The sequence below is a fragment of the Sander lucioperca genome, chromosome 8 (assembly GCF_008315115.2).
Source record: "Sander lucioperca isolate FBNREF2018 chromosome 8, SLUC_FBN_1.2, whole genome shotgun sequence".
NCBI lineage: Eukaryota > Metazoa > Chordata > Actinopteri > Perciformes > Percidae > Sander > Sander lucioperca.
The window spans coordinates 32,203,525-32,227,476 of record NC_050180.1 but is presented as its reverse complement, the minus strand read 5'-3'; the positions used below and the strand labels follow the sequence as shown (position 1 = coordinate 32,227,476).

The 23,952-nt window shown below is 42.2% G+C and overlaps 2 protein-coding genes across 2 annotated transcripts in view; both read left to right on the top strand.

Moving 5' to 3' along the window:
* The first annotated feature begins 1,140 nt into the window (after window positions 1-1,140).
* On the top strand, window positions 1,141-11,238 carry rbm44 (RNA binding motif protein 44). Its single transcript, XM_036004447.1, has 21 exons — window positions 1,141-1,300; window positions 1,405-1,552; window positions 2,557-2,584; window positions 2,686-2,792; window positions 4,523-4,597; window positions 4,674-4,740; window positions 4,848-4,882; window positions 6,077-6,282; window positions 6,403-6,596; window positions 6,986-7,547; window positions 7,631-7,692; window positions 7,800-7,949; window positions 8,524-8,689; window positions 8,786-8,820; window positions 8,927-9,008; window positions 9,144-9,264; window positions 9,353-9,475; window positions 9,588-9,655; window positions 9,904-9,977; window positions 10,228-10,435; window positions 10,847-11,238. The coding sequence occupies exons 1-21, from the start codon at window positions 1,292-1,294 to the stop codon at window positions 11,159-11,161; spliced, it is 2,835 nt and encodes a 944-aa protein (XP_035860340.1). The 5' UTR covers window positions 1,141-1,291; the 3' UTR covers window positions 11,162-11,238.
* Window positions 11,239-12,874: 1,636 nt separating this feature from the next.
* The window catches only part of itgb5 (integrin, beta 5), a 65,742-nt gene continuing 54,664 nt past the window's right edge, over window positions 12,875-23,952 (top strand). The window contains exons 1-8 of the mRNA XM_031304287.2: window positions 12,875-13,610; window positions 14,443-14,528; window positions 14,650-14,857; window positions 15,053-15,302; window positions 16,522-16,690; window positions 20,330-20,491; window positions 22,473-22,568; window positions 22,673-22,762. Of these exons, the coding sequence (XP_031160147.1) occupies window positions 13,532-13,610; window positions 14,443-14,528; window positions 14,650-14,857; window positions 15,053-15,302; window positions 16,522-16,690; window positions 20,330-20,491; window positions 22,473-22,568; window positions 22,673-22,762 (1,140 nt within the window). The 5' untranslated portion in view covers window positions 12,875-13,531. The remainder of the gene's footprint in view (window positions 13,611-14,442; window positions 14,529-14,649; window positions 14,858-15,052; window positions 15,303-16,521; window positions 16,691-20,329; window positions 20,492-22,472; window positions 22,569-22,672; window positions 22,763-23,952) is intronic.

Sequence of the window (23,952 nt, the reverse complement as noted above, 5' to 3'; positions counted from 1 at the left end):
AGTAATTTATACATTTTTTAACATAATTTATTCATGACTAACGGAGGCTATAGGCCACATGGAAGTTGGAACAAAGAAATAAAATAAGCCCTCCAGAAGCCAGCCTCTGTTGCACCTCCTCAGCATCCATTTTCACGCTAATCGGAACGCTTCACCGGAGCGCTCGTTTACTGCGCAACTCGGAGCGCAAGCCCGAGCCCGGCCCGAGCCCGTGTAACATGATAGAAATGAAGACCGAACCCGACCGAACCCGACGGAACCCGTCGGGTCCCGTCGGGTTCGGGCAAAGATCTTCAGCTCTATATTCTCTCTCTCCCTGTGGAAAACTAGCGGGATTGTTTCACCTCAGCATAAGTTTTTTTTTTTTTAACAAAAAACTGATTTTAAGGTATGAAAGCTTTATTTGTATAGCACATTTCACCAACAGGGCAATTAAAAAAAAAAAAAGAAATCAAGGAAAATGTAACTTTATTTGTAGACAGGCTTTGCTATTACTCTCCCCTACATGTTAAATGATTAAACACAAGAAGCTATACAATAAATATACCTGAATAAAATTCAATCTTAAATTGGAGACATTTCTATTTAAATTAGAATTTCTTAAAGTCAGCTTTTGAAGGAACGAGGGAAGTGAGGTTTGTTGTTTACTGTTACTAAAACGTGTGACCCTCAGAATGTTTCCAACCGCCATTAAAAATCAGAAGGACAAGAGTAAGACCTCAACTGCTAACTGTCGCGCCACCGCCTGGCAGGAGATGTGAGGTAGGTTACCATTTCTCCCCAAATTATTTTGTATCTCTTGTGGTAGCTAGCTATCTAATCACGGAGATAGTTATGAGTTTGATTCCCAAGGCAAGCTTTTGAGATATCTCTCTTGCTCTGGAAAAATAAAACGTTAAAACAGAATAATGTTGGAACTACTTTCACTAAAGAAATAGTTCTTAACAGTTCAGATCTGATGACAATCCAGGTGTTACTGCTGCTCGTTTACATTTAATTTTGCAATTTTGTATTATTACAAAGGATAGGCCTAATAATTTGTTCAGGGGATAATTTGTTTGGCTATTCACAAACTTGGGCTGGAGCTGGACGGAGCCACACACCACACGTTAGATACCAATTAACTTAATTGGCGGATTAACCCGGTGCAGACCGTAGACTGTAAATATTGTGCAGACCTAGCTAGCAAGCTAACGCCACCATCTCCAAACCGGCAACGTAATCGCTAAATAAAGCACTAACGTTATTTGGTTGTTAATATTTTCTTAATTCTTTTGTAAAGACGGTGAAAATGGAGCAGGTAAGAAGACTTATGTTTAATATGACGTTGGCGTTATCCTAGCTAACGTTAGCCAACCGTTTTGGACGATTATTTCGGACACTCAACCCATTGTTGTTTTCCAGGCAGTGTGGCCTGCCTTTCCACTCACGTTATCCTACGAGGTGACCGTTCCTAGGCCGCAATACGTGGCCCGTGAGTATGCGGGCGTGGTGGTGCCGTCACACCTGATACCCTGTTATTACAATATGGCGATTGAAAAGCCAAGTCCAAGTAAGTTACATCCCTAAGGAGTGTGTTATTAAAATATGTTTATATGAAGCAATGCGATCTAAGAATGGTATAACGGTACGATACCCACCATGGCATGCTAGCTTATTGGTAAGGTGGCTAAATAATACTCCACAAATTGGGCTAACGTTACATTTTGGAAAGGGGAAAACTAGCAAGGTCATTTTCAAAGGGGTCCCTTGGCTTCTTACCTAAAGATATCTAAATGAAAATGGGTTGTATTGGTACCCACGAGTCTCCTCTTTACAGACCTGCCAGCTTTATCCATATCCCATGCAGTTTGGGCAATAACCATGCAGTTTTTCCTCATGCAGTATACCTGTGTAACGTTAATTTTCGCCTATTCTGAAATGCAGTATTTGAATATTTCTGCTTAACGTAACTGGGGTCTTGGAGTTGATTAAATTGGGTATGATTGAAAAGCTGAAACTCATGTGGATGTATTGAGAGCAATTGTATTCCTGTGTGATGAAGTTGGTCCCCATAGTAGCCATTTCAATTTAGTGAGACCATGAAACGTGAGACTTGTTGTCTTAATGTGGTATTTCGGAGGGAGTTTTGACAAGTTTTGTAAATTCTCAAGTGGTTAAAAATGGTGTGCCAAATGGTATCAACCCCAAAACTGCTGCAATGACTTATGAGACATAAATGAGCAGGAGAATAGCCACCATAAACTAGTATCATAACTTACTAAACCCTTAAACATTTTCAAAGTTAATTGTTTATTCCTGATTTCTGCCTAGAAAAACATGACAACATTCAAATTAATCCTCAGGTTCCTAGCATTCAAATGATGTATCAACAGTTGACCTGCAATCACCCCCTAAACATCCCCCCCCCCCCACCCCTACCGCTCTAGAAAAGGGGGCAGAATGCTAAGGGGTTAACGTTGCAAACAAATCTAAGCAATAAATGACTTATCAATAGCAAATTTGGGCAAAAATACCATTTCATTCATCCATCTAACTGTGTTTCTTCATCACCAGAGGAGAACAGGAAATTCTTGCTGGACAGGTATGCAGATAATTAACTATATCCTCACTCTCGCTTTACGTACTAAAATGACCCTGATTATCAATGAATAACCAAGAGCTGTGCTTTTCTTTATTTTACAGGTCTGTATTTAATTTGGTGGATGTTCATAAATTCCTTTCCTTAACTGACCAAAGGCTGCTGGGTTGGTATCTCTCGTTGTTGCCAGAGGACAGAAAGATCATACAAGGTATGCTTGAGTGATTGGCTGCTTTTCTAAGTCATTATATAGCCTAATTGACCCTTCGCTAAGCCCCGCCCTCCTAGTTACTGTTGCTACGCCTGACAAGCTTTCGTGCCTGGCACGTCCATTACAGTATGTATGCACCGGTGTCAGACATTCCCAAGGAGATAATTAGTAATTTTTGGCAAACAGGTGAAATATCTGAGAAAGCAAGACAAAAGGGACTGCAGTATGCATTCGAGGGATATATCCACGACATAATATGCAACCGATGAGAGAATAATTTCATCAAAATTGAAGCTAAAGCGTATAGGTCATGCAATAATGTGAACCGCCTCATATGCTGACCATTCAAATGGGAAACGCACAAATTGAGGAACAGCTATGTTCATGCACAGCAGGGTAAGTGACATTTGAAAATAATCTAATAATTATAAATCAAATAGCTTATCCATAAATCTTGTGGAATAAACGCAAGACATTAGCTTGAACACTTTGCAATGATAACATTCTCCTGCTTTATTTTTAGCGATTTAACAAAATGCTGAAATATATTTTAAAGTATGTCAGTGAGCCTCCGTCTTGCCTTTAATCATCTTAAGGACGGGTTAATAACAGATGTGTACCCACTCGGTCGTTCTCTGGGACATGTTTTCATGCTAATCGAATGTGTTTGGAGCTTGAAACAAGCTAGCGCGGACCGCTGATTAGCTTACAACGCTAGTATTCGGGGCACAGGGAAAGTAAAAAAATCACTATTTATACCACTAAAAAGGCTCAAAATATCACCACACTTCAACGGTAGCATAATGAGGGTCCCTAAATTGCATTGAGAACATTGTAAGTGTACAGACAGTGTATTAACAAGATAGTTTAGAACAGGGGTCAACAACTACATTTTTCCAAGGGCCAGAATGTTTCTAAGCAGGCACTCCGGGGGCTGGACTTACAAATAAAGAAAATAAAATTAATTTATACCTAATACGCCTATTCTTGTTTGAAATTTTACGTTCAAATATATGCATTATGAACAAAGAACCGTCATTATTTCCAAGCAATGCTGTGCTGAGTTAGCACGCTAATGCTAGCTAGCTAGCTAGCTAGCTAACATTAGTTCTTGCCTTGGAGCAAACGTATGTGTTTTTGTTAATACTGTCGACATTTAGCTAGTTGTGAATGCTTGATCCACGCCTGGCCTTTTTAGGTTTCGGGAATGGAAAAAATTCCACCACCCCGTCCAAACTTTTAGGATACCGGGTATCGGATTTGCACAACGCTTCGGCATACGGTGTTTCCCTCGAAAGCTTGACAGACCTCCCGCGCCTAGTTACGGTTGCTAAGCCACGATTGGCCTGTGGCGGTTTTCGGGCATGGCTTAGCGAAGGGTCAGTCATCAACCAAATGTTGGTTGATGACGTCAAATGGATCAAACAATTAATCTATTAATCATGAACATGCTTAGTAGATTTATGCTGGGGGAAACGAGGAGTCCATTGTTACAGCACCTATCCTGAGATTTGTTTCCTTCTTTTCTCTTCTATACTGATATCTGGCAATGAAAAAATGAATGCCTGCCTATAGCCATTACTAATCTTATTAAATCTAAACTTAATCAGTGTCTACCTGCCAGTGTCATGCAGACAGGAAAGGACATTTTGGGCATAGGTGGCAGCCCATTTCCACATATTAAAATTGGGAGATTATCAGTCAAATGTAATTGTTTTCGTTTCTCCTAGATGAAGGAGGGTTTCACCAGTTCCTGCATCGACATCCCGCCCTAGAACTGACTCGGTATCATGTTTATGTGAAGTGTAAGTCAGGTCTCATAACATAACATCTTCTAACAGTGGTGTACAGTTTAATTAAATTTTATTATTCCCAATGCAGATAACTTTGCAAGTGACCAACCTGCCCAGCCAACTGTGACATCCAACAGGCCCATGCATGTCTCACAGTAAATACAGTGAATTTAGAACACATTACATCAATCGATTCAAGTTTTTATCATTTTTTACAGTGACTTTATTGTTTAAATGTTTTTTTTTTTTTTTTTTTTTTTAGATCTACAGCTTCAGCAGCAACGCAGAGCAGATTTGGTAATTTGCGAATCTCATACACTGGCAGTGATGCTCTTGATATATTTTCTTTAGGTGCTAATTATGATAGAGAGACAAACATCTGAGATTGTCAAGACATATTCAGATTATTTACACAAGTCTGTCAATGGTGGTGGTGTTGACAGCTGAACACGTACTGTAGCAGAGGTTATATATCTGCTTCAGAAAAACCCTTTTAAATCACAACACATCACACTGAAGCTTTCTATGGAAAGCTGCTGGCTTTCTCCTACATATCCAACCCCTGCCTTTTTAATTAACCCAGCATCAATTAGTAACAGTGAGTAAAATGCAAAACAAATTGGAATAAACTATTTTCACAAATGTTTCTGTAGAGCCAGTTTTCCAGACTGTGATTGAGCCACGTAATGGAGTGTAACAGAAATATGTGACTACAACTTCAGTCCAGTCGATAAATCATTTAGTCTTCTTGACATTGTACTGCCTGGATGAATAACCTAAATGTAGAAGTCATCAACAAACATCTTTGTCTCGCACTAGGCTTAATCCTCGTCTGGGAAACGGCCCCCTTTTATCTTATTAGACAAGATGTTTTGTAGGCAGACAAAAAAAAAAAAAAAACGACCCGCATCGGTGCTGGCAACACGGGAGTTGCTGCAGCTACGCCTTTTGTGCCTCTTAACAGACACAAAATGCAATTAAAATGTCTGTGCCACATGAACAGGGCCCTTACGTGACAACAAGATGCGTTTTCAACTCAGACATTGTTTAAATTCACCTACCCTGTCTCGATCCTGCCGGTAGCTAGCTCGCCCTGCTAGCTGCTAGCTGCCGTCCGGGGATGAGTGTGTTCAGCCAGGCTTCTGTGATAATCATCCCGACAACAATCCACTGAGTGCCTGGTGGTCTGGCTATGTCCTTCAGAGGACAGGTCATGTCACGTCTTGAAGTTTATTCACCCCCTAAAAAAACAGACACAGACATTTTAATTGCATGTGTCTGTTAAGAGGCACAAAGGCACTCTAAAACTTGCCCCGACAACTGCTGTTTTAGCTCAGTGGAAGCTCGTAGACATAGCTGCAGCTACTGTGTTGCCAGCACCGACTCGCATATTTATAGCGATCAAGATTAATGTAAAAATTGTCCGGAATTCTCCTTTTAAACTTAAAGCTTCAACTTACAGTTCTGTTTGTTGGCTGGTTCTCTTGCAAGACTTGTCCTATGGTCATCAAAACTTGGCGATGCTTCCCAATGATGTAAGGGAGACCTTGACCCTGCTTGGCCGTAGAAACCATGGGGACGGATCCCAAAAACATCCACAGGAGGAAATCTGCCGCACCACACAGCTTGTTCGCCAGCAACACTGCCTCCCAACAGCCTTCAGCAACACCACCATGCAGGAACCAAGCCACCAGAAGGCACACACAATGATTTCTGTATGTATATTAAACAGTTAAAGTTAGAACACTGGTGTAGTGTCCCTGCAGTTTCTAAGTTGTGAATGCGAAATTCCTTTTTTTTTTTTTTTTGGCAAAAAAAATGAATACACAATTTCTTTGAAGGGCCCGTCAAGGCGGATGTCGAGCAGCGCAGCAGCTCTTGCAAACTGCTCTCTGGACATGGATCTGGAAAGACGCAGCAAGGGCGGAGAGCCTGAGCTCAGCAGCCAGACTGCAATGACACAAGGCCAGAGTGCTAACTGCACATATGGGGAAGTCAGTCCATTACAGTGAGTACACATCTTGTGGCTGACACAATGTGTAATTTGTTCATTTCTTGCACCAACCGTGCCCATCTAAGCTCTTTGAATTTACATTTTTACATATACATATTTGGAAATTACAAAGTTACAATTTATCAGTTTGAGCACTATAGTCTAAAACTCTAGAGCAACCAGGGCAAACTTCTCGTTACTCAGGCGTGCCCATTCTGTAGTTAAATGGCTTGTAGTTAATTAAGGACTTAATACGAATAGACTTGGATGTCTGTCTTATTCCCTGTCTGTAAAATAAAGTAAGTGTATTTTTTTTATGAAACCATTTGAAATTTACTGTTCTGTGTTTCATCTCGGCGGGCAGTAGGAATCCTTATTGATATGAGCAACATTGTTTCATGTTACAGGTCTCCTGAGTACTACAGCTTTGACAGTATCCAAATGGATGATACAGAGTACCGCGACGGGAGCATTATCCAGGCAGTTGAGCTGGAACAGGTCAGCCCTCTTCTGGACCCAGTTGAGGAAAATGGCACAAAGGAAGGGGGTCAGGGTCAGGAGCTCGACGGTAATGAGTACAATGTAGATGATGACGACGCTATCTTAAGCTTTGGAGATCAGAGTGACAACTTCCATAGCATCATGGAGAATGATCAGAGCATACTTGTCTGTCTTGCCAGCGAAGATGTAAAAGCACAAAATAATGGGGTTCAGTCAGGTCCACTCACCGCCGACGGTAAAGCACTGGCAGCCAGCAGGGAGACCTTGAATTCTGACCAGTCTGTCGTCAAGAAAGACACTGCAGAAATGCACACCTCCACTATGCCCTGCGCTACTACCTGCGATGTTATGGTTGGCACTGAGCTGGCAATGTGCATGTCGGATGCCACCCAAACTGAGAATCCAAAAACGGCCGACAAGCATGTCGTCACCGAGGTCCACATGACAGATCTGGACTATCTCACTGAGGTAAGGTTGAATCCAAAGGCCAGTTATTACAATAGCTCCAGCAAAACGTTACCCCACCTCCTTTTTCTTTTTTTTTAATTCAGGAATTTCTCAAACTAAAGATGGCTCAAGAGGAACTGAGAAAGCAAAAAGAGAAAAGGAAAAGGTAATGTATCAGATAGACGTAGTCGTACGTTAAACTTGGCCCCAAGTTATGTCTTCCACAGTAGGACTAATGTCTGTAATTGTATATATTTTTTTTTTCTTCTCCAGTTTGGGTTGTAAAGTAAGAAAGGAATGTGACTGTATCCAGCGTGCTCAGCAGGCAGAGCTGGCCCTTCTGGCCCTGCAGTACAGCATGTGCAGACAGCACTGCTGGATACTCTACTATACCTCTGCTGAGGGAGGACAGGCCACATCAGTGTAAGGAGACGTCGATCAATATTGATCAGAATTTACCTTTTGCTCTTCCACTGAGACGGTTGTAGCGTGTCAAACTCTAATGCAGGGGTCAGCACATCTTAGGCACGTGTGCCCCATGTCACGTAGTAGCTTAACCAATGTTTGGTTCACCACACCAAGCAAGAAGTGTGAGAGTGTGTAAGAGTTTTTTTGGAAATGTTCCAATCCACAAGCCAAATGCACTTTTTCACAGCCATTGACAGTCATTTAATTGCCTTTTTTTCCCCCATCCGCATTCTGCAAAGACCTGCCCGACTCTGCCTCTGATTGGCTCGTTGCGTTTTTCACCGACTGCGTCGTGAAGGGAAAAAAAATGACACTACCTGAGCAGGCTCGGTAGATGATGGCAGGCTCGATGCTGATGTGGCACACACTTATTAACGAGAACATTTTAAAATGGCACTCCATATTAAAAAGGGTGCTGACTCCTGCTCTAATGTGATATATTCATCCAGATGGATTTTGTAAAAAGGATTTTTGAAAAAAGGCCAGCTGTTCAAGCCAACTAATATGTATTATTCCCCTCTCTCTTTAGGCCAAACAACCCTCCTGTAGACATTGTAAGTGTTCTGCAGAAACTGGAATCTGACTATAATCAGATGAGAGATAAGCTCTCGACAGGGGTTCCTCTGGAGCAACTCAAGCCTTTGTCTGTTGATTCGGAGAAGATAACCACAGGTGCAAGTTACATCCCTGCACAGGTGAGCCTACTAACTGGATATTATCCAAATACTTGTTCATATAGTTCATCCACAGCTCTGATATTAATGCTCTGATTTTCTGTCGTCCCTGTTCAGATCATTGATGATGTGCTGGGAAATGTTCCATCTTGGTATGTAAGCACAGACGTGCATGTGTGTCTGATGTACTTCAATTTGAACGGCTTAGCAGACTAGACTCTCTAGATGCTGTAATGTTGTTTTTTTTGGATCCCCAAGGAGCTCCCAGGAGCCACAGAAACATGATACATCCGTTGAAGAAAATGGATGTCCCGATGATCAAAGCAGAAATGGCTGCCAGGTATTCTTAAGCTACACACGGAGATTAAACCCGTGAGCAGCTAGGTGTTGCTTTATTGCCGCTAATTGAACCCAATTTGGCATTTAGTCCTCATCGGTTTGAACAACTCTGGTGTTTGGCTCCTTTCCTTCCCAGCCCAGTCAAAGAAAGGAAAAAGGGATCAAGGAGGACAGAGAAGCGATGAGAGCTGTCACTCTTGTCGCCCAGGATAGAGGCGCTATCCATAATGCACACAAGCCAGCAGAAAGGCAGACGAGTAAGCAAAAGCACCCCGCTCACGTTTGAGATAATTACCAGGAAAGTAGAGGATTAAGTCAAAGACGTGCCATTCTTTGTGTGTACGGCAGCTGAGTGCAAAGAGCTCAACACATCCGAGGCGTGGTACGATGCCGAAGAAGACGTGAAGCCTGCAGTAGCTACTCAGACAGGACAGGACACAACAGTGATCGCGAAAGATAAGACCAGTGGTAAGTGGTCAGTGAATACAGCTAAAGCACTATAGCTGCACATGTAGCGATTTTTGATTTTTGAATTCTTTTTTGGATCAATTCCTTAGAGGTGAATTTGTTTTAATCGCAGAGTCAGCCAGCACGGAGGTCAATAGCTCAGTACTCTGTGTTTCCAACCTACCCAGTCATGTGACAGAGGTGAGTTTGTACATTTCTGCTGCTGACTGCTCATACATTACCATCTCAAAGCTGTACTCATGAGAATCTGTGCTGTAATTGTTTTCATATGTAATTCAATATGAATATATGTTTACTCTCATAAATACATTTTTCAGGTTTTGTCTTTTTTTTTTTTTTTTTTTTTTTTTAACCCTAATGCATTGTATAGTACCATTATAGCCAGCAGATGGCACTACAGGCTTTAACTGTAACTTCTGTCTTGCCAGAGTAATGTGATGCAGTGGTTTGAGAAATACCATGTGTCTGAGGTCAGCTTTCCCGCTTTAAAGAATGATGTGAGGTGAGCGACTGATCTTCTATCTGAGAACAGCCATTGCAACACACTTTACTTGTGACATTATTTTATATCGTCCATGTCTTAGATTCATGTGTTGTTGCATCTCAAAAGTACAAATGTTCCTCAGCTGTAACTGTTGTGTTGCGCCTCAAGTCAAACCCTTCATGCAGCTGTTAAAGCAGCAATTTGCTTCCACAATCGACACATTAATGTCAGTGTACCGACTGCCTGTCTCGTTGGCTGCGTTCCCTAGAGTTGCCATAGTTGTGATAAATGGACTCCAATCTGCCAAGGACGCAGCGCGAGAGCTGCATGGCTGCTGCATGCAAGGCCATACTTTACATGTGGAGCACATCCACAAAGCCATTGGTGAGAGCCAGAGCCAGGCCTCAGCCTCCATCAGTGGATCGGAGTCTTCACGCGACGCCGACAAACCACGAACCTCCAAGACTGAAAGAGAGGTGAGAATATGGGGAGGATAAATGTATAATTAATTGTCTGTAATTAAGAGAAACTGGTGGGCATAAGTAGAAAATGTTTTGTGGGATCTTGGATTACGTCTCTTGAAATTGCCTACTGTACATGCTGTATTATCAGCAAATAGCATTTCTTTAAGTCTGCATTTGTCCCATGCAATGAGCCCTTCATTAGATAAAAGAAGAAGTCACCTTGGTCTCTGGAGCATTATATACACATTCCTTTATGTATACATTATTTTCTGCCATTTTATAGACAAAACAATGAAAATAATCATTAGTTACAGCCCTAAAATATAATGGCCCTTGTAGATCAGTTCATTCAATTTAAATAACTGTTTTTTTTTTTTTGTTTTTTTTTAAATGCTTTGGGATTAATTTCTCTCGTCTCTCTAGCTGACAAGGCAGCCGCTGCTTAGCTCCAGCATCAAGCACAGGAAGGTGGTCTCAATCTCCCCCACAGCGAAGGGAACCTGTGTGCCCCAACACTATGGCACCATGGGCAGCTTCGATATCCTGATGTCAGAGCTGACGCAGCGCCACCCAGACGTGGAAAGGCAGAGGATTGTGGATGCTCTGATGGAGCTGAAGGCCAAGCACCAGGGTGTCCTCAGCGGCCTGCCCCTCCGGACCATCCGGGAGATGACGTCCGAGCTTCTGACCACGCCAGCAAGCAATGCAGTCACAAGGAAGCAAAGCTCAGTGCTTTAAAATCTTTGTTCTTCCCAGTGATATGTTTGAATGGCATTACAAGTCAAACAGTTCACAGAAGGAGAAGGCAGTTATATTATTAAGGCAATTAATTTAAAAGGAATTAGATTGCCTGAAAGTTGTTTGTTACAATCTACCATAGTTTGTGCTTTCCAAGTAGATTGTTATTGCAGTTTTTTTGTTTGTTTTTTTTTTCCTTCAAAAGTTGTTACATTGAAAGTTTGAAGGCTTTAGACTGCCTATTCTGCCAGTTATTTGGCAGTTACATTTAGTTTAATTTCTAAAATGGTGTTTAAGGTTGCGTACAGCAGCTTTGTATTTTGATTTCTTGGTTAATAAAACATTGGAATATTTTCCTAGCTTCAGCTTTGTTGTGCTCAATGTGAGCCCCTAAGTGAAGTGTTTGATTCATTGGCTGTCTCTGACTAATAGTCCTAATTGGATTGACCACTTTAACTGCTTGCAGAGCGAGAGAGCTGATGAGACTTCACATTCTGAATCTTCAGTTGAGTAAGTCAGTCCTAACTGCAGTCCTCCAGTTTTTTTGTGATTGTTGCGGGCAAAAATCCTTGATTATGCGGCACGTTTTCTTAAAAAATGCGATGGAATATATCGATGCAATTTTATGCGATGAAAAAATTGCAAAAATTGCGGGAACTTGCAAAAACTATGGTTTCATCATGGCTTCATCGCGGGGTTTGCAGCTTTTCGATGATGTTCACGTCGCGTAATTACGTCACTTCATAACGTTCCCATGGCAATGGGGAAATGGCTGCTCTTGTGTGAAGTAAACGCAACATTTTTCAACTTTCTGCTAAGATATATGTGACTTTTTTGTAACAAAAAATGCGGGGATTATGAAATCATGCAAGCCCTGCATATTTTGCACGGAAATCGGCAATTTATGCGGCGAAAGTGCGGTGTAATATGCAGACTTTGGCTGATTATGCATTGAATTATGCGATCGCATAATCAAGTTTTTCTGGAGGGACTGGTAAGTAAAGCCAGGTGTTGATGGCTCTCTTTGACAATCAGGACTAGGTTGCATGTGGTAAATTGACTCCTCTTTAATGGTACTAAATATGAGCACCACATCCCCATTACACTTTACTGCCATGCAGTGTTTTTTGATGAGTTTGCCAGCCTGCAGCCAGAAACAACACATGAGGAAATTGGACTGCTACTGCTAGTTAGGATTGGGCATCGAGAACCGATTCCTACTTTGGAATCGTTTCAAAAATTACAATTCCAGTAGAATCGTTTCTTTATTGGAATCGCTTGGAATCGTTTAGAGGATTTGCTTTCAAATCCGAGCATGGCTTCCCAATTTAAAAGGTGCAAGTTTTGGTTTCCATAGCAGCCAGGCACTTGTATTCCAGCCTTGGAGCACAGTAAGCGGCGCTCTAGTGGGGCTTTATTTTACATTGAAAAAGCTGTAAAACTGCAAACCACCATTAAATAAAACGTTCCTCTTATTTGTGAAAATAGACATGTGACCCGTTTCTACTCGACCCCTCAAAGAATCAGAATCGAGAATCGATAAGAACCGGAATTGAAAGGAAGAATCAGAATTGTTAAAATCCCAACGATGCCCAACCCTACTGCTAGTCATGTTGCTGTCGACTCCAGCAACAAATCCTTGTCCCCTGACAATTCCTGTAGCACACCTTAGGAGTCACCACTAGGGGTCTAACTAACTCAACTGAAGGCAGCTGGCTGTGCGGGTGTCAGCCACAATCTGATGCCAACAGTTCAACCAGGAGTTCAACGAAGCAACGAATGGGTTAATGTAATCCCTAGTTGAAAATGGGCGGAGACTCCAGCTGGGACGCAAAGCGGACAAACCGAAGAGGCAACACTCAAATCTGGAAAAGAAAATCGCTGCTGGAGTTGTATTTATTTATTTATCTATTGGACCTTTTTTGTGTTTCCTCTTCCACTTCACCTTTGTACAGTTTTTTGATCGTATCGAACCGGAAAGTGCCATGAAATCGATGGAAATGTTTTGGGAGTTGCTGTCAGCTATGGGTTAAGTAGTCAAGACACGGAAGGCTGTAGCTGTAGAGGCGTCCAAAAAGAGAAACTCAAGGAGCGGATCAGCAGGACTGCGTGGAGCGCTCCCTTTTTCTGCATACTTTTAAAACGATGGAAAAGTCTCCCTGCATTTACACGGATTCTTCATTATGAGCCGAAAATAAGCGCTTCGGTGGAGCTGAAATGGTCTAAATACACTTTACTGTTGTGGTTTGCACACATCAACAGGACTAAACCCCAATGAAAAGTCCGATGGTGAAGTAATAAACCGGTGTCAGCTGCGAATAGAGATTCGAATCTGGTTACAAAGCGTTGATAAACACGCCGAGTGACACCATGTGGAGCCCGGGGACGTGGATGTGGCGAGCGGCTCTGTGCTGCATGCTTCTGGAAACATTTCTGCACACTGCGAGAGGTAGGACAAAGCAGGCTTGTCTGCTTTGCAACACATTCTCTGCCATCAGCATGCCTGTTTTATTATTATTTTTTTTTATTAAACATCACACAGAGGGTCAGTGTTTGGTACATAAACACACGAGGAGTAGAGCTACTGTAAACTGGAGCCACATGGAGGCAAGGACAAGTCAACATTTGGTTGGTTAAACTTACTGGCAGTTTGCAACAAAAAGATGGCCCTGAGAAACCCCCAAAACAAAGGAATTGTATGATATCGGTACAGTTTTAACACACACACACACACACACACACACACACACACACACACACACACACACACACACACACACACGTCCCTATTGGCATTTAGGTCAAAGGCATACAAATTAGTCAACACATTATACACTAACCTGAGAAAATAGAAACACCCCCAAGATGTCATGCAAACTTCCTCGGTGAATATTATGATGTTTAGTAGTCAGATTTTGTGTTTCATTGAGCTACATTATTGTGGGATGTCAAAACATTTTGTCACCTCATTCACACATAGAAATACTAGAAACATCCTATAATATAGCGCACTCCAATGCAACACTACAAACTACAGCTTCAAACGTGACCACAGGGCTGAATAAACACCTCTCAGACTAACTGCCAACCAAAACGAGAGCAATAACTTTCGCAAAGTGAGTATTGTATTGGATTACTTATTATTGCATTACAGTTTCTGTTTTTTTTTTTTTCTGGTCTCTTAACTTCAAGTCCTTATGGAAATACATTAGTGATTGTTTTTCCAGTTCACTCTCAGTGCTAACTGTCGCTGTCTATGATCTCTTCCCACCCCTTCTCAGGTCTTAACATGTGTATGAGTGGCAGCGCTACCTCCTGTGAAGAATGCCTCCTGATCCACCCCAGTTGCGCCTGGTGCGCACAAGAGGTATAACTCGCCTGCATTAATCATTATTGTAGGCCACACGTGTCATATTTCAACCCCTCACAATCCTTTCTTGACTCACAACAGTCCGTAATGCAAGGTTTGTGGTCTTTCTGTCCTTTAGGAGTTTGGGAGGGGGCGGACTCTGACATCACGGTGCGATTTGAGTCAAAACCTGCAGAAGAGGGGCTGCGAGGCGCGGTTCATTGAGTATCCCACCAGCAGCATCTCTGTCCTGCAGAACATGCCTCTGAGTTCTAAAGGGTCCGGGTTGACGCAGTATGGCGTCGTCCAGATTATGCCTCAGAAGATCTCTCTCAGCCTGCGGCCAGGTATATATATATATATATATATATATAGAGAGAGACATTTAGAGTCAGGGGCAACCATTGCACATGCGTGAGAGAGAATATACAGTTAAAAAAAGAAAAGTTTTCTTATGAGTAATACAAAGCTTCCTTCCTTGACTCTTACGTGCCTTTTTGTGAGTGAACCAGCTGACAGATTCTTTCCACCCGCCCATCCAGGAGACCAGACGTGGTTTGGGCTGCAGGTGCGGCAGGTGGAAGACTACCCAGTGGATCTCTACTACCTGATGGACCTCTCTCTTTCCATGAAAGATGATCTGGACACCATCCGTAACTTGGGCACCAAGCTGGCTCTAGAGATGAGCAAGCTCACCAGCAACTTCAGGCTGGGCTTTGGCTCCTTTGTGGACAAAAACATGTCCCCCTTCTCCTACACAGCATCCAAGTATCAGGAGAATCCATGCAATGGGTGGGTAGTGGCAGCAGGATGTTCTAAGTAGGATTACATGGATGTAATAATAGTATAGGTACAGTATGTCAGCTAGGGCTGGACAATATATCGATATTATATTGATATATATAGGGCTAGATATCGTCTTAGATTTTGGATATCGTAACATCATAATATGACACAAGTGTTGTCTTTTCCTAGTGTTAAAGGCTGCATTACAGTAAAGTGATGTCATTTTCCGAACTTACCAGACTGTTGTAGCTGTTCTATTATTTGCCTTTACCCATTTGGTCATTATATCCACATTATTGGTGATTATTTATCAGAACTCTCATTTTGTAAATAATTTGTGAATGCACCAACAGTCACCCGTACAATATCGCCGAAATATTGACATCGACATATTTGGTCAAAAATACTGTGATATTAGATTTCTTTCACGTCAGCTCAGTTTAAATGTAGCCCTACCAACAGGACTGTGTGAGGCTGAGATTAAGAACTGCTCTCTCGTGACGTAAACGGGCCACAGAAACATGAAAGGGAAATCCTGAAACATTAATTTACACGGACCCTCACATTCTATTTTTGCACATTCATGAATCATGTATGGTTAGATATCCCGCAGCTGCAAGGATAAGAGATTTTTCAGATTTGATAAAAGCCGCGTGAATAAGCAGTTCTGCAAGATGGGCCCCTCTCCTCCTGCGCTCCTCAGAGTTGTTGATGAGGGCAAACTGAAAGGGAGCAGAACAGATAGAGGGTGAAAAGCTGTGGCACACGATGTTTGCCCCGGAGGTGAGACTGCACAGCACTAACTCAGCACCCACCATCACGCATCACTTCCCATCTAGGTTATGGCTTTGGTTGGGTGCATGGGTGTGTGTGTGTGTGTCAGTCACACAGTGAATAAAGACAGGGGAATAGTAAAAGGGATAGATGACAACATTTTGATCCCTAAGCAAGCCAGCTCACTTCTGCCATTGCTCATCCTGTATATACAAGAAGAGATTTGACTTTTTAAGCCGGCATCAAAGTAAACATAGTCTTAAGTCATGCTGCTAGGATTGATGCAAATATTTCATTAATGTTGTACAAATCAATTCAGCTTTATCATGTGCGTGTAAATAAATGGCACAGATAAGCCGAGGTCAAACCTTTTTGCTGCTTTGAATGTTGCCGTGATGTGACATTCAGAGGAAATATATCTGGATCTCTACCTTTGTGTCACCCTGCACAGATACAAACTGTTCCCCAACTGTGTCCCCACCTTCGGTTTCCGCCACATCCTCTCGCTGACGGATAAAGTGGACCGTTTTAACGAGGAGGTGCAGAAGCAGATGGTATCTCGCAACCGGGACGCGCCAGAGGGCGGATTTGACGCCATCCTGCAGGCTGCTGTTTGTAAGGTGACAGGTGTCTCATTTCTGCTCGATGGTGTTTTAAGCCCCCACCGTCGACTTCAAGGCAGCGCTGCGACCGTCGACTTCAAGGCACCTAACCCTAACCCTTGCGCCTTCCATGCAGCGCTGCCTGGAAGACAACGTTGGGGGCTTAAAACACCAAACACCCTCATTTCTTTATCACTTTTCTTCATAGAGGCTTACATTCATCCAGTATTGAGAAGCACCCTGACTTGGCTACATTGAGTGGCGGATAGGGTTGGGTACCGAAACGCGGTGCCAACAGGGCACCGGTTCCGACGTAAACAGTAGCAACGAGACTGAATAAGAACGAAAATTTTGGTGCCTCATTTCGGAGCCTGACTTTTTTTTTTGTTTTTCAGAAGCATCGCTGCACAGGATGCTACGTTACCGTTAGCTAGTAGCTGGATTAAACACAGTGGTTAAAATGCTGACAGCTTACGTTAAGCGGTGTAAAGTGTGACTGTATTTCCCTGTAGAGGATTCCAACACCGGGACGTAACAGTCTGACTGCAGCTGCCGTTGTCGGAAAACAACACAGACGGTGCGTTTGCATGAAACTCGCCAGCCTTGTGGTGCGTTCAAAGTTATTGGAAAATACCCTTTTCCCATCTGGTGCTTGTTTTTGTCGTTTACCAGCAATTTACTGGTGAAATAAGTCATTGTTAGAAGTTATTGTTATTACATTATGAATCAGTCATTTAATTTTGACCATATGGCCTTAGCAGTAAACAAGCCGTTCTTTAATGTCGCCAACTGTAGTTTTATGCTCCTTTTTTTATATTTTATATTATATACATTATAAATATATATATTTCGATTCAGGCACCAGCACCGTTTTAAAAGTATCGGTTTAGCATCGGTATCGGAAAAAACCCAAACGATACCCATCCCAAGTGACGGAACACATTTAGTTCAGAATGAGGGGAAAGCCGCTGTTAAACTACTGAGATGCCCCCGTGACAAGCGTCTGGCCTATTTGCTTGTTAATTAAAAGCACCAGGGGGGATAGACAGGAAGTACAGTCTGGTGCAGCTGGTTAAACATGAGGACGAGTCACTTGCAGGCCCAGTCATATCCCTGGTTTCCTCTCCCTGTTTAATTGTTTTCTACAGGAAGAGAATGACTCCCTCCAAGTAGCTCCTGCCTTGTAATTTACTTGTGCTGCACTATTTCAAACACTCACTGGTTAGGAGGCTGGGCTGGGTCACTCCTGTTTTTTTTATGTTTAAAAAGAAAATTGAGTATAAGTCAGGTCTGCATTTTAATTTCAAGGTTAGCACATAAATATAAAATAAATATATTAAAGAAGGAAGGAATTAAAGCGTAACTACCGTTTTTTTCAACCTAACCCTATTTTCCTATGTTTTTGTGTGTAAGTGTCTGATGGGAACAACAATCTTTGAAATTGATCCAATATTAAGCGTGAATGCTGTTACTGGGCTGCAATGTAAACCTATCGAGCAAATGCGCATCGTCAATTTTGTTCACCAAAACCACTAAAAGGCTCAGATTATTATTCTAAGTGTCTGACAATATTATGGAAAGAATCCCTACAGAGATAGGCCTTTTTAAAACCTCTTGAAGACCTTTCTCTGAGGTTGCTAGCGCTAAACTCACCAGACTCCATTTTAAAAAGCAATACCTTTAGCGTGTATAGAGCCAACATATTTTCACATGTAAATCGGTAAACTATGTGTTCATTTCAACCAAAACTAGAGTTGTGATGGTTGGAAATGTGGGAAGACGACCCAAAACGGCTTTTCATAGTTTTATTTTGTTTCTGTCGACTTTGAATGAAGTGTATTTTACGATGCTAAAATTACGGTTTATTTACGTTGAGTTTTTATGTTTAAAAAAAGGATGTTACTCTTTAACAGAAAGGTCGACCTCCTTAGAAATCCTTTTCCATAATGTTGTCAGCCACTTAGAATATTATTCTGAGACGTCAGCGGCAAAACGAGCACTTTAGTGAACATAAATATAAGCTGCACAATTGCTCTATTAACTTACATTGCAGCCTGTTTCGCCGCTGCCGACTGCAGCGATCTCGCTTAATACTGGACATATGTCAGAGATTGTTGTTCCAATCAGTCACTTAGACAAAAAACATGGGGAAATAGGGTCCAGGTCGCAAAAAAAAAGGTAGTTACCCTTTAAATAGTTACGTTGTGTATAAAAAAATAAATATATTTATTCAATGGAAGAAAAGATAATTCGCTGTTATGCAGCATATGTGGATGGATGGATGGATGGATGGATGATTCATCCTGAGGGAAATGTTAGGCATCCAGTAGCTTAGACAACCATAACACAACAAACCCACATATATATCTCTCTTACTAGGGGGAATTCTAGAAGCAGACAATATTGATTTGTCATCTTTTATTTTGTAAACATCCTACTAGAGATGATTTTGACTTAAGTTTTCACTGGCTTTGTCCATGGTTTTAGGTGTGTGTAAAGCTCAACCTTCTCACACAACATATTTTCTCTTTTGCTAAACCCTTGCTAAAGTTCCTCTTGAAAGAGGCATCTGATAAGGGCATCCACAGCTCCATTGTATACTTTACAGTATAAACTGATGAAACACAATGAACTGAAGAATTATGCGTTAGTCACCACTCTGCCAAATGCTCACTTTGCCCTTGCCTGATGTTTCCTATTGATAATAGCCAGGAATGGAACTGCGGCAGAAAACTAGCTGTTACACTCTCACTGTTTTGTGAGTGTTTGGGTCGGTGATTGTGAAGCTTGTGGAAAGTGATAATGAGTTTGTTGAACAGAGGGTAGAAAGCCATTTACTAATGTGTTATGTTGTTTCTGTCCTCTGTAATTGAAATGCCTCCACACATACGGGCTCTTTTCCTAATCATCCTTTGGTGCATTCCTAATAATCAGGGATGCACCGAATCCCGGATTCGGCTTCGGATTCAGTCGAATATTGGGCTTTTTGACGGGGTTCGGTTTCTGCCGAACCTTAGAATTTTTTTTCCAACAAACCCTACGCTTGCACTACGCTGGTCGACGTAATGACGCCGCCGTCGATTACAGGAAGGTGTTTACGTAGGTGGACCGTTCAATGCAGTAGGCTGTGAGAACGTGAAAATGGAACTCGTGAGCAGAAAAAGTGATGTTTGGCAGTACTTTCAGTCAGAAGAAGGCTATTCAAGTCCAGCTACATGTTCAATTTACAATGCCGATTTGTATCGTGGTGGAAATGACCCTAAACAATACACAACATCATCGCTGTTAAAACATTTGCTATGAAACATCCGAAAGAATACGAGTTGTGCATGAAGGAATCTACAGACAGCAGCCAAAATGTAGCAACTTCAGGTACGGCAAAGGAAGGACAGTCACAGCTAAAAACTGTGGACGTTGTTTACTTCATTAATGTGTTTACTGTGTTAATGGACTGAGGATGGGAGGAGGATTCGGTATTCGGATTCGGCAGAATCTTAACCAGTAGATTCGGTATTCGGCCGAACCCCAAAAATCTGGATTCGGTGCATCCCTACTAATAATCAGATCAAATAACAGTAACCTGATTAGATTAACCCTATAGCATATGCAATTAGGATACAAAAACTCAGTTCCTATTCTGCTGTACCCTGTAAACAGGAGGAGATAGGTTGGAGAAAGGAGGCCTACCACCTGCTGGTGTTCGCCACAGACGATGTTCCTCACCTCGCTCTGGACGGCAGGCTGGGAGGCCTCGTCCAGCCGCACGATGGACAGTGTCACCTCAATGATGAGAATGAGTACAGCGCTTCCGAAAAGATGGTAAGAAGAGCTGCCCTTTCTGTTGTTTTGCTCACAAACAGAGCAGTGTTTTTTATACCGAAGGTAGTCTCGCATTGCAGGACCTTCCTCCACAGCGATGCGGAGGAAGGTCTGGCTAGTCACACAACATTCCTGGGATGGGAGAAAAACGTGCTCTGGTTTATTGGCATTTCTTTAAACCAATCGCAATCGTCTTGGGCGGTGCTAAGCGCCGGACCGAGCCACGGTGCCACTGCAAAATAGCCTCGGGAAGGAACTTGTTTTGGTGGAACGTGTGTACGTTTACGTGTGTTTTTTTTGGCCTTTATTCATAGGACAGATTAAGACAGGAAAGTGGGAGAGAGATCGGGAATGACATGCAGCAAAGGGCCGCAGGTCAGAAGTGAACCCACGGCCGCTGCGACAAGGAGTCTCCGTACGTGGGGCGCACAGTCATCCAGTTGAGCTAACCAGGCACCCCCAAATGATTAGACTTTTATGAAACTCTGAGAGCGCAGACCTCCACCAAGGCATGTCCTGTCTCACAATGTTAATGCAGTGTTTTCCTAGTCGGGACCTTATTTGTCCGATTATTCCAACACTACATGAATGCAGCACAAACAGCCCATCTGGCAATGTTAACAAAAGTGAAAAATAATTTGTGTATCCACCCTGTGATTCACTTTCACTCCAAAATGTATTGGGTTCTTCCCATTGGCCCGTGCTACACACAAAACCCAGCTGTTAACGGACATTGGAATTTCCAGTGTTTCCTTAAAAAATGACTAAAAGATACTCTGATTTGTTGAACTTGCTACCTTTTTTTTTTTTTCTTTTGGATTACTGGCTCCACTCGGCCCTTATCTAAGCATTGATTTCTGGATTTGAGTTCATTTGAAGTCCAATATGTTTGCTTAATCCGTATTTATTTCAAAGAAAGGCTTAAGTGAATTCAGCTAAAGTAAAAATGAGGCATTTTTTGAATTCTTTCCTAACCCGGCAGCTTGAAGAAGAACACACGCTTATTAATAGCACCAGCCAGCGGGGGTAATTGCCGAGGGAAGGGCCAGTACAGACGGCCACACCTGGAGGCTGCCAGTAAAACCACAGAATAGACTGTTGACTTGTAAATACACAGCTCAGGAGCATGCAGAGGTACATATTTTCTTTAAAAAAAACTGCTCCACATTTTCAACTAAACTCTTCCAATCGACACATATATGATATGATATGATATGATATGATATGATGCTGCTAATCAGGAGCCAATGGATTGTTTTTGTTAGCACAAAAAGAATAAAAGACTTCCTAACTTACTTAGTTCACATGCCACATGACTAATGCTATAATAACAGATCAGTATCACGTGGAAAGCACTGTGCTCCTATTTAATCAGGAGTTTTTTTCCCCACTTTTTTCCCCCGATTTATTTTCCACAAAAAGCACAACTCAACAAAATCAACACTGATTGATAGACTGAAGAGCTACAGTGTAGAAATTCGATTATGAAAGGAAATAATTTACCTTTTTAACCTCAGTCCTATGATGCTTTAAACAAGTCGCGATGCTTTCTCTTTCTCTTTGCGGGACACACAGTTCCATATTTCTGTTTTTGACTGAGAGCGCTGGATTGATAATTGATCACTGGAATTTTTTTGAATTTGTTTTTTCCCATCCATCTGACATAAAAATGTCAGTAGGGACTAAAATGAATCCAATGAAAATAACTACATCTCAGAGTGCAATCTGGAATGCTCTCAGACTCTCGTTGTGATGCTGAAATGTGATTTTCAAAAATCAAAAAAAAAAAAAAGCACTCGTCTAAAAGAAGGAAGAAAACATTACTCTGGGTTCACAGAGCCCGCAGAGCAATGTAAACACGACACCGGGGTCAGAAGAGCATCAACATCCGTTAGCTTGCTCCCTGACTGTGAACTCTACATATACTCAGTGTGTGTGGATGAAAGCACCTATACATGCCCCTCTCCATCTCTCTCTGCAGGACTATCCCTCTCTGGCTCTTCTGGGGGAGAAACTGGCAGAAAATAACATCTTTCTCATCTTTGCAGTGACAAAACGGCTGTATGTTATTTATAAGGTACTTTTTTAATTTTGATCATTTATTCTTAATGTACACCTACTTTTCCTGTTAACTATATCTTCAGGTCACTAACGCTGTCTCTTATTTCTTCCCTGCCAAAGGATTTTACTGCACTCATACCTGGAACTACAGTCGAAATCCTGGACCAGGACTCCAAGAACGTCATTCAGCTGATCATCGCAGCTTACAATGTGAGTAATTGAAAAGCTGCGGCGGTGTGACTGTCGGTGGGTCTGTTTCCTGTTTGTGTGCGTGCGTGTTTGTGAGAGTCAAGTAAAAGAGACAAAGAGGGGTTTGAGAAGAAAGATAAGAAGAGGGGGAGGAAAAGGAAGCAAATTCTTCCCAGTACTGTGACACTGTTAATGAGCACCCAGCTGGATTTCTCATTTCGGTGGACGGGACGGGGGTGCCGAAGTGGTTTCATCAGCTGACTTTGTAGCAAATTGGATTCTTCGAGGAAGATAAATCGTTCCTGCAATATGCAGAATAGGAACCAGAAAAAAAAATATATATATATTTCTGCTAGCAAACTTATGTTTACTTTTTCAGACTTTCCCTTTTTCTAGCGAATTACTGGAAATTGTAACCTCCCCCAGCCTCTGAAAAAGACTGGTGATGACGTCCCTGGTCATTTTAGGACTGCCATATCAAGCAGTTTTTTAAACTTATTAAAGATAGTTATATTTGGGTTTAAATGGCTGTAAGATACAACGTGTGTTAAATCTTACTGCAGCAGTTTGAGCTGTCTGGAGGTGAATTAAATCAGCTAGACATATAAAGGACTCTACATTAAAGATGGGTGTTAGGAATTGACCCACATACACACTAATGGCGCTTACCCCACTGCTAGTACTAGCTCGGCTCGGCTCGGCTGCGGTGCCCCGTCCTCCTTTCTCCATTGCAAATTTAATACCGCCTCATGCGTTAGGCGAGCGTGGCTGGTTGTCATAGCGACGCCGCCGGAAAGTGCCGTGACCTAACGCGACACACACACACACACAGAATAAAAAATAAACACCGCTGGCTAAACTATTTAAAAATGGCGGGTTTGTTCAGGCCCCCCCCCCCCCCCGTCTGTCACTAGCAATGATGACGCAGTGATTGGTGACGATTCTCTCTGACCAATCAGTAATCTGCAGGTTTTCACGTCACCTTTTGGTATCGCCTCAGCTCGCTTGGAACCTGGACAGAGGTGATACTAAAAAAAAGTACCTGTCGGCAGGTACCAGGGACTTATTTCATAATGGAAAACCAAAAAAGGCGAGAGTCGAGCAGGTACCATGTAATGGAAAAACGCTATTAGATAATGTGTGATGTGTTATTATTATATTATTCTCTAGGATGGCCCACTTTTCTCTGTCTGGCCCATAAACTGAGGCCT